Source organism: Berghia stephanieae, chromosome 5 (genome assembly GCF_034508935.2).
Source record: "Berghia stephanieae isolate SIO BIC M18660-M18661 chromosome 5, UCSD_Bste_1.3, whole genome shotgun sequence".
Lineage (NCBI taxonomy): Eukaryota > Metazoa > Mollusca > Gastropoda > Nudibranchia > Aeolidiidae > Berghia > Berghia stephanieae.
This window is the reverse complement of record NC_088364.1, coordinates 12,907,466-12,919,217: the sequence shown is the minus strand read 5'-3', so window position 1 is coordinate 12,919,217 and position 11,752 is coordinate 12,907,466. Positions and strand designations below refer to the sequence as shown.

The 11,752-nt window shown below is 33.7% G+C and overlaps 1 protein-coding gene across 1 annotated transcript; it reads left to right on the top strand.

The window, feature by feature from the left end:
• Positions 1–1,120: 1,120 nt before the first annotated feature.
• Positions 1,121–10,890, top strand: LOC144972434 (growth factor receptor-bound protein 2-like). The gene is made up of 5 exons (XM_078913603.1): positions 1,121–1,427; positions 6,383–6,480; positions 7,399–7,542; positions 8,841–9,009; positions 9,896–10,890. Exons 1-5 carry the CDS (start codon positions 1,350–1,352, stop codon positions 10,076–10,078), a joined length of 672 nt encoding a protein of 223 aa, XP_078769729.1. The 5' UTR covers positions 1,121–1,349; the 3' UTR covers positions 10,079–10,890.
• Positions 10,891–11,752: the final 862 nt, after the last annotated feature.

Genomic DNA, 11,752 nt, shown 5'->3' with positions numbered 1-11,752 from the left:
TGTATTTACAAATATAGCAAGTTTTAAGTCCTTTTCTTTTATTTCTGGCACCACCTTATACTGTAAGCATGCCACGCCACTGATGATAGTATTATCTACAAAATGAATAATAACGGTAATACAGTCCACTCGGGATAATCGCAACTCGGTAAATCGCAATATTTCTCAAGAAACGGGATTAATTATATATAGAAGCTACTGTTTAATTGCCACAAGCTTCGGTTAATCGCAAGAAATGTTCGGCCTCAAAAAGTGGCAAATTCAAGAAATAAGACTAGCAAAATCTCATGATTAAATTTTATTATGGGTGAAATCATGGCAGGTTGAAGAATAGAGAGTGGGCAGGGTTTAATGCTACAGTAGTGTGTCAGTGTCACCATCCTTTTCGGAGTTCCGTCTCCCTACAGAGATTGAATGTCAATTATTATTATTATTATTATTATTATTATTATTATTATTATTATTATTATTATTATTATTATTATTATTATTATTATTATTATTATTATTATTATTATTATTATTATTATTATTATTATTATATTATTATCATTATTATTTTATTATTATTATTATTATTATATTATTATTATTATATTCATCATCATATCATCATCATCATATTATTATTATTATTATTATATCATCATCATCATCATCATCATTATTATTATTATTATTATTATTATTATTATTATTATTATTATTATTATTATTATTATTATCATCATCATCATTATTATTATTATTATTATCATTATTGTTATTATCATTATTATTATTATTATTATTATTATTATTATTATTATTATTATTATTATTATTATTATTATTATTATTATTATTATTATTATTATTATTATTATTATTATTATTATTATAGAACATTTGAGTTGATTAATGTACGAATATGTTAAAGGTTTGTCGGAATTAAAAACAAATGTGATTTATTAAGATCGTCTGAATATCATGTCATTGTCATGTATTGAAAGGATACATTACCTGGGTCAGCCCTTTATAAGATTGGATAAATAAATTTAAACTGAGCGAGACTCCTAAACAGCCCCATAGACATTCCTTATCGCACTGTAACCTAAATCTACTGTAGGAAGTCATTTCCGATTCACGAAGAAAAACAAAACTTGCTTATCGTTGAGGAAATTTTATTACCCTCTGAAAAATACTGATATTTTAGACATATTTTGTTATTATTACGCTACCTGTTTTAGACCTGCTGGCAATAGAGGTGAATTTTACAAAACGACTTAAGTAAGGAAACATTTAAAGACAGAAAAGACACTGATAAAGTGGTTGTTGTCAACAAACTGTCCACATACTGACTGTAAATAATGGAGGCAACAGCACTATGGGACTTCGAAGCCAATCAGTCCGACGAAATGAGCTTCAGGAAAGGAACGGTGTTATGTGTAAGGGTTGTTTGCTTTTTGTTCTTTTATGTAACACATTATGTATGGTTTGCTTGTCTGAGATTTCAAAATGTTATTATATAAATTTTAATTTCAAACGAAAGAAGATTGTTCTACTTCCTGGTAGGCTACTGAACTGAGTACTTGCAGACTCCAACTAGGCACTTAAATGAAAATTCAGTTTTCAAATGACAGTATAAAATCTGGTTTACTATGATGCAGTATACCATCCCGATGATAAAACCGTTTGAATTTTGTCTAGGTTAGATAGAAGCAGAGTTATTCAATATTTTTATGCCTTAAAAACACCCAAAAATTACTATAGGAATCAGCCTGAAATTGGGCACCAGCTGACTGAAAAAACGAAAGGGGATTCCCTGAAACACTGTGACGTCACAAGGCTAGGAGCCAATGACCGACGCTGACCACGGCAGTCCAAGCTGAAATGGCGTTACTTTGGTAGATTTTGAAATGAGTGTGATTTTATGGAATGCTCAAAGGGTATCCTGGAAGCAGTTTTGAAAGTTGAAAATGGTATCATTGGAAAGGAGTCCAACTCAACTCAGACTTTATTTCGAAGTCAAAATCCAAGTTAAACAAATTAATGTTGGAGTCAAACAATATCTTTCTCTTCTTTTGTCCAGCCCTAGCGTATACTCTAAACCTAAATGTCTGCAGTTCGCGAAGGTGCTCTCTCCGAGGTCAGACAAGGCTGTCACTGTCATTGTCACTACTGAGTTTGCGCGACAGGGCGCCAACGGGTCCCGTTAGAGATAGACGACAATTGGGATTGTTTGGAAGCTTTAACCCTTTGCCCACTAGTCATTATGACATCCGAAATGCTATCGCCTTCTACATCTACGCCAGAATAGAAATAGAGGGTGGAGCCTACCATGATATAACATTTTATGGATCCCTAATTTCATCATATCAGTTCTGTCCACTGACAGGTGGGTGGATATCGCTTTCAAGAACTTATGTCCTTAAATGAAATCCTGAGTTTTTGACCAATCAACGGATTGCTCTTTTGATAGCTCGCTTGTCAACATGAGTCAGCTCAGCCCTTGATTTATGTAAAGGCATCACAGGCGGTATATGTTGTGTAACTTCAAAGACCACGGTTGACCGAAAGCGATGAATGGAAGCCCTACTGTGGCGTGGAGAACGAGGTCTTGTATGTATAGTTACGTCATATCTCAACGCTCGTGAATTCTTAGTACGGCTGGACTCACAATCAAAACTCGAAATCTGTGTTTTAAACTCTTGAATCAATCGAGTTACATGAGTGCGTTCGTCTCATTGAGAAATGAAAAACGATATATAAATCAAGAACATCGACCGGAAAAAAGGAAATTATCATAAAATTATAAAATTTGAGAAAGCTATTTTCAAAATCAAATATATTACAAAAACGGTTATTTCTCGACCGATTTTTATGAGACAAAGACAATTTTTCTCCACTTTTCAAGCTGATTCCAACAATAAGGTTTTCAAATTTATCGCGATAAGATTATTTGTCATTATTTTTTTAAATACCCAATTGACTGCTCAGGAAATGAATACGTAATCCTTGGCGGCTAGCGAGTAGGTGTTAAATTTTGCTTACCCTTTCCCACGCAGACGCACACACACACACACACACACACACACACACACACAGACAGACACACAGACTGAACACACAATGTATGTCTTTCACTTCTGGCCAAAGTTGCCTTATTACAACTTAAGACTCGAATGATAAAAGCGAGTAGGGTGTCAGATTAAACTTCAGTTTTAAAGGTCTAATTCAATTCACACCGTAATAAATCATAATAATGATCATTCTTGATATATTAGAGCATTAAAATATTTAATTCACATTACTATAAATATATTTTAAATATATGTATTTTGTAATTATTTTAGCGACGATACGAACCCCTTTTAATCGTCGAGCCGAACGATAGGATGCTAGACGACGATTAGTCTGTGTGTGTGTGTGTGTGTGTGTGTGTATGCGTCTACGTGAGAAAGGGTAAGCAAAATTTAACACCTACTCGCTAGCCACCAAGGATTACGTATTCATTTCCTGAGCAGTCAATTGGGTATTTAAAAAAAATAATGACAAATAATCTTATCGCGATAAATTTGAAAACCTCATTGTTGGAATCAGCTTGAAAAGTGGAGAAAAATTGTCTTTGTCTCATAAAAATCGGTCTAGAAATAACCTTTTTTGTAATAGATTTGATTTTGAAAACAGCTTTCTCAAATTTTATAACTTTATGATAATTTCTTTGTTTTCCGGTCGATGTTCTTGATTTATATATCGTTTTTCATTTCTCAATGAGACGAACGCACTCATGTAACTCGATTGATTCAAGAGTTTAAAACACATATTTCGTGTTTTGATTGTGAGTCCAGCCGTACTAAGAATTCACGAGCGTTGAGATATGACGTAACTATACATACAAGACCTCGTTCTCCACGCCACAGTAGGGCTTCCATTCATCGCTTTCGGTCAACCGTGGTCTTTGAAGTTACACAACATATACCGCCTGTGATGCCTTTACATAAATCAAGGGTTGAGCTGACTCATTTTGACAAGCGAGCTATCAAAAGAGCAATCGTTGATTGGTCAAAAACTCAGAATTTCATATAAGGACACAAGTTCTGGAAAGCGATATCCACCCACCTGTCAGTGGACAGAACTGATATGACGAAATTAGGGCTCCATAAAATGTTATATCATGGTAGGCTCCACCCTCTATTTCTGTTCTGGCGTAGATGTAGAAGGCGATAGCATTTCGGATGTCATAATGACTAGTGGGCAAAGGGTTAAAGCTTCCAAACAATCCCAATCGTCGTCTATCTCTAATCGGCCCCGTTAGCGCCCTGATGCGCAATCTGTCTATTATTCCCAGACGCCTGTAGCATGTGGGCAGAAAGATTTTATGCAAAATGCCAAACTAGGCGTGAAAAATACCAAATATTCTGGAAAAAATACTAGTGGTTGTGTCCCAAAACAGTTAATATATCAAGTGATATTTAACACAAGATGAAAGTAAATAGTGATCAAATGTCAAATCCAGCTCTTTTTAAAAAATTATTTTAAAGCAAATGGATCAATGAAATTTCTTTTGCTACTTTGATCTGAAAACGTCAAACTGGCAATTCGACTTTATTTTCAACCAGGAAGAAAGTTGTTAATCATCAAATCTGTTCATAGTCCACCAACCATTTAAATTTTCACTACCTACTTACCTGTTAACTTTATTGATCATCTCTTGTTTCTAATTTCTATAATTTGCTCATTCTGGCCACAATTTTGGGGATAACCGGGAACTATTTTTTATTTCGCGGACGAATTCCTAGGCCATGGTGTTGTTCGCCCCAAAGCCCAAAACCGACACCTGTTATTTTCCTGTCTTCTTCGCACAAGACAATACAATTTAGTATCACACGTCCACAAAACAAGATCCAACAACATATTTTTATTCGAATCAGAGATGAAAATAACTACCAAAACAAGGAAGCAAAAATGGTGGAAATATGTTTAGCTCATATATGAATTTAAGATATTCCGATAGCGGTGTGGATAGACAGCTCAGTGGGTTAGGCCACCTTTCATTTTACTCCTTTTAGCTGCACAGATTCGAAACAAGTCGTGACCGCCCTTTCACTTTTGTTCCGAGTTCCGAGCAAGAGTTTTTTTTAATCAGTTGAATTTTTTATTTCTCCGATAATGTTATTTCATTATTTAATTTGCTCTAGATCTATTATTGTTTTTTTTTTTGTTTTGGTCAAATGATAATATTAATAATAATAATAATAATAATAATAATAATAATAATAATAATAATAATAATAATTGTAATAATTGTTATTATTATTACTATTACCATCATAATCATTATTATATTATTATCAATAATAATATTATTTTTATTATTAATACTCTTATTATCATACTATTACTATTATTTTTATTATTAATACTCTTATTATCATACTATTACTATTATTTTTATTATTATTATTATTATTATTATTATTATTATTATTATTATTATTATTATTATTATTATTATTATTATTATTATTATTATTATTATTAACACTATTCCCTGCTCCGGGGGAAATCTCTCTTTTTCTTTTTTTTTATATTTTGACCTAAACCTTAGAGTTTTTTGTTTGCTAAACCTTTATGTAAATGTTCCATTTCTGAGCATGAATTTCTTAAATTGTTTTTATTTTTAAAACAATTATTGTTTTTTTCTCTCCTCTATCTGACCATTTGGTCGCTCTCTGAATATTTCTGTTTGTTTGCTTTTTAATTAGTTATTCTTTTTAGACACTATTTGAGATCGGAGTGGGGACGAATATATTTGCTAGAAACTAGAAATAAACCAAGAGAGAGAGAGAGAGTTTAATAAATAAAAAAAAGAGGTGGGGGGAGGATGGATGGGACATTTATCCCTTTCAACATTCTGTAAAAAGAAGACGGAATTAAAAAAATAAAAATAAAGTAAAAGTTACCAGGATTCGAACCCACAACGTCGATTCTGGTCAAACTTCCAGGGCAGACGACTAAACCATTCGGCCATGACACCCACTTCGAAGTCGACGCATATTGTGTATATGTAGTAACAACTGATTTTAATGTTGGTTAATTTTATGTTTTTATAGATATTTTATTAACTTTCCTTATTTCTATGTGCATCTAGAAACATTCCATATTCTGGAATGTGGATTATTGTTTAAAAGAGCGGAGTTTCAAATATGCGTCTGGGGATAATGAAAATCACGGCGGTCAGACAATTTCCTCATGTCACATTTGCTTTTTAGATTTAGCACTGACTTTGTGATATTTAAAAGAAAATATTGAAGATGGAATTATTGGTTAGTTATGGCTATTTTCATAGAACTGTTATAAATAAATGCATTGTTATATTGTGATCATTGATCTGTTCCAGGTTCTTGATCTCGAAGTAAAAGATTGGTGCAAAGCTATCTGTGACTGCAAGTCTGGGCTGATTCCAGCTGCCTATGTCAAAGTGTCACAACCTACAGAGTGAGTAGTATTGGTTTTAATAATGATTATTGTTTTATCTATTCAATTGTTTAAGAGATACTGAGGTGTTCTTTAACAATCCTTTGCAAAAATCAGCGCTACTGCTCAACTTTTCTTATAGTTCTTATCAATAATTGCAAGGATTTATTACTTTAATCTGTATGGCCAGCAATTTGCTCAATTGTTTTTATCGTGTTACTAGCCAAGAGATAGCAAGGTTGCCAATTTTCCGTATATATACGGAATTCAGTATGTTATAAACCCTCAGTATATTATCCAATCACCTGCTAAACAGAAAAACAGTAAGTATATAATTCTTTTTACTGGGGTTCAGCGCACTCAGAACGGGGTCGGCCAATGTGTTTACATAAAACAAGTCAACTTTTGCCTCCTGAATTGGCAACCTTGAGAGAGAGAGAGAGAGAGAGGGGGGGGGAGGAAACTAATGGCTGGGACAGAGATATAATGCTCATTCAAAAGCAATACAATCTCATCAATTTAGTTATTTAGTGTTGAGTGATAAATATAATATAGTAAGTGTGACACAGGTTAAGGAGATGGTGACTTTCAGTTGCAGACCCAATATTTGCACGACCCTCAGCCTCAATGGAAGATAGTAGTACTGGGTGTATAAAACTCATTTCTTTCAAATCTATAGATGGTTTATATACATACTTTTTAAAAAAAACTACAGTCAATGCTTGTACAGTCTTTGTCACCATCATTTTTGCATCATGAATATGGTAAGTTCATAACCACAATGTTTTATTTGTTTATTTCTTATGGATCTTAATTTCAATATCATTCTGAGAATGGTCGTAAAAATTGTGAAGCATTAGTATTTTTCTGATCCTCCTGTGACATTTATTTCAAATTATGCAATTCAATATACAAATATTTCTTTTTTCTAATTTCTAGCTGGTTCCTTGGATGTCTTCCGAGAATGGAAGCAGAGTCTTACTTATTAATATCAGACGGCGAGGGAAATCCTATATATCCAGATGGTGCCTTTCTTATCCGCAAATGTGAATCGGATATAAATGGATTTGCTTTGTCAGTCAAGTATGTTTCTTTTTGTTCTTTAAATAAACAAGAATGAAGATTTATTATAAATAGAGCATTTCCACAGATACACCATGTGCGATGTCTCATTTAACCCCTTCCCCCTCCCCCACCCCAGCAGGCCATTTGGGTCAAATTTATATTTCATACAGTTCAAGGTGGCTTTTATACATGCTTTTTAAAAATTTTAACCAATGGAACTCTTGACAAAATCGGCCATTTTCCTGATTTAAACTCTTAACTCAAAAGGAATAAGTATGTGCTTTACATAATTTTGGAAAAGCAGGCACTTATGTTGATAATAACAAGAAATGAAGTGAGTAGGAAAGTGCCATAAGACAACAGAGAATAAAAACTTCCCAGCGGCGATGGGGGCTCGAACCCACGACCTTACTGGTACAACAACTCTGCCTGGCGGGGGAAATCGTGACTCTACCGTCTTGGATAGCTCATACGGTGTAGTCACAATCTCCCCAGCCAGGCGGAGTTGTCGTACCAGTATGGTCGCGGGTTCGAGTCCCCCTACATGTTAAGCATTGCTGTGTTTCAAGGACCCATGGTAAAATGCTTTGAGCATGTTTGATATTGCGTCAATTGGTTTTTTAGTTTAAGAATTAGTGTGCACTGTTATCTACAATGTAATTTTGATAAAGTGTGGTTGAGTGTGTGTGTGCATGTGGGAGAGGGATGAGTGTACACATGTGTATACAGATGGGAGAGAGGGGGGGGGGGGAAGGTTGGATCCCAGCTGGTTAAGAATCTAGCCAGTCTAATTTTCCGGGGCAGAAATTTTTTGTAGTAACACCCATGATCCTGTTCACCATAGTATGATACCAGATTGAGAGAGGGGGGGAGGGACTGGGGGAAGGTTGGATCCCGGCTTTCATGGTTAAGAATCCAGCCAGTCTAATTTTCCGGGGCAGAAATTTTTTTGTAGTAACACCCATGATCCTGTTCACCATAGTATGATACCAGATTGAGGTGTTACAATTGTTATTTTGATCATTTTTCACCATACGGTTTGTCTTATAATGATTATTTTACAACTTAAAATCTTTTTTAAAATTATTATTATTGTACATAAACAACAAATTTAGTGTTTCTTCATATGTCAAAGTAAAACTGAAGATTCATAAAATAAATTTTAGATGAGATTGGTCTGTATTCAACACTCAGTCATATCACTTAAAGTGTGCAAGCTCATGTTTAATATGAATTTGTTTGTAATATTGTATAATCTTGCGCAAAAAAAAAAAGGGGGTATATATACATTTTTTTTTTCTCTCTCTCTCTTTCAGACATGAGAATACAGTTCAGCACTTCAAGATTTTAAGAGATGCCCGGAACAAGTTTTACATCTGGCCAAATGCTGTATTCAATTCCATCAACGAGTTGGTAGCAGCCTACCACGATGGAAATGTGGCGGGAGACCAGGCCAGAAATTATATAAAATTGGTGGATGTTGAGGTGGGTCAAGCAAGCAAAACAAAATACTGATTTGCCACTTTAAAAATTCGTTATTCTTTTTTAAAAATTCAAATTCAAGATTCCGAATTGCTACCTTTTTGCCGAATTTGGTTCTTTTTTCAAAAAGTATATCATTGGTCAGCTATGTTGCCGAATACGCTTCAACAGTCGTAACGTCACTTCCCCCGTAATGATGCAGAGTAACTTAGTAACTGGCTCTAAACTATCGGAACAATGGCAGACGCCCTTATGAAATACTTCTCCGACGAGCATAAAAGTGTATCAAGAGGAGAAAAACAAATCTGATCATGTTTTGAATTTTATACATTCTAATCACATGACATGTGAAAAAGTTCTAGCCAGCATGAAGAATAAAAAGTACCGATTTTCTTTGTTTAGAACCAAGCTGCTCGTTGCTAGGCAACGAGACGTCAGACTGTTGAATCTTATTGTAATAATAATAATTTATAATGATTATAAATACATAAATATGAACATTTATAAAGCGCATTTCAACATAATAACCATACTCATGCACTTAAAATGTTTCATCTATTCCCCCCAGCAGGCCATATAGAACTATATTTCCATTTCAACAGTACCAGTTGCCTGTTAGGTGACCTTTTTGTACTAACTCTTACAATATCAGTCACTGCCTGCATCCAGGTAATAATTCACACCTGATGGGGTAATTCATGTAAGATGTCTTACCCAAGGATACAATCTCACCCATCTGGCCACTGATCATGCTAATCGTTGATTAGGAATTCATAGCTTTATTAACAGGTATATTTTCATCTCCTCTAAATATGTGTCCAAAAAGTTGACATCTTGTCCCTAGAGCATAATTTAATAAAACTGCAATAACTATTTTTTTTCTCACCAGCTCTACGAAGCGTGTTACGACTTCACTCCAGCCAATCACGAGGAATTGGCGCTAAGGAAAGGGGATGTTATCCAATTAATTTCAAAGACAGACCAGAACTGGTGGGAAGGATATTGCAGCAGGAAGCGAGGATTTTTCCCCCAGAACTACGTCAAGCCCTTTGTGAACAGTGTATTGGGTTAACAGTCATGAAGTGTTAATAGAAAAAAAAACAAACAAAAAAAACTATTGAACGCCAATTTATAAATTTTACCCAATTTGAGCTACTCACAGGTTTTTCACTTTGCAGCTTACTCAAAATTTTATAAATTTTACATCCCAGTGTCATAATGAATGGAGATGAATGTATGGGGAGCAAGTATCTTTATGTTTATTTATTACCTGATTATAATGCGTATCAATTTTTTTTACAAGATTACAGTGCGGTTTGTAGTGAATACTAACTATAAGCTGCTTGAAACTGTGGAAAGTAAAAAATGTAATGTACAGAAATGAGTTTAGCAGCTTTAAAAAAACGAAGAGTAAAATATTAAACATGGAACAATTTGGGCTCAAAACCCTGCTACAGCCAATATATAGCAAAAGCTGTAATAATTGTAAAGCTTCGAAAAAATATTGATGAAAAGTGATCAAATTCCAGTGTTTGAATGCATCCCTATTTTTTCCCTGTTTGATCAGAAGCCTGACCTTTCTGTTCATGTAGCTGGATGTATCAGATCTTGCGGAAAGTATTTTGTAATAGACTATTATTCTATCCAAATGGTAGCAAGCAATTTTTATCATCTATTTTTAAAGGCCTCATGGCTCATAAGAACTACATACTACTTTTTTTTTATTTGTTGGAATAGAAATGTTCTCCGACTGTACAGGATTGAACTTAAGAATTTGTTACGGTTTTGAGAAATGAATTTTACGCAGGCTGAACTGTAATGTAAAATATTATGTAAATCATATAACTGGTCCTTTGTTATCTAAAACATTTCTCTCTCTCTCACTCTCTCCTCTCTCTCTCTCTCTCTCTCTCTCTTCTCCTCTCTCTCTCTCTCTCCCTCTCTCTCTCTCTCTCCTTCTCTCTCTCTCTCTTCTCACTCTCTCTCTCTCTCTCTCTCTTTTTTTTCTCACGAACACACTCACTCTCTCTCTCTCTCTCTCTCTCTCTCTCTCTCTCTCTCTCTCTCTCTCTCTTCAGTTTTGTCAAAGCTGCCAAATGTCTGATTATTCTTTCAGACAAAAAAAATGTTTTTTTTTCTTTGTATGACATTGTATTTTTCAGATGCTTTTGGAAGTCGATAAATATAATTTGAAGTTTATATCTCTTTAGTTGTTGACTTATAGGGTTTAGTTTAGTTTTGTTTCTTTTGGTTGTCTTTTGTTCTTGTTATTATTTCTTTTTTTTTTTAATTTATTTTTGTTTGTTTGTTTGTTTGGGTTTTTTTTTAGGTGGGAGGGGAGGGGGGAGGTTCTTTTTGCTCTTCCAATTGTTGTTAACTATCGGTAATGTGATTTGCTCTCTGTCAGTACTGTGATCTACCTTTGGGCCTGATGTTTATCATTACTATTATTACTATTATTATTATTATTATTATTATTATTATTATTATTATTATTATTGTGATCATTCTCATCATCATCATTATTATTATTATTATATTATTATTATTATTATTATTTATTATTATCATTATTATTATTATTATTATATTAAGCTGTTAACTCTTCCATTTCATCTTGATAAAATTTAATGTTATTGTTTTAAAGTATACCCGAGTTTCTCGGGTCTCTGTTACTATTTCATGGCAATTGTCTCATTTGTTAATGTTCATTCAACCAATCAATGAGTCATATCAAAATAACTGC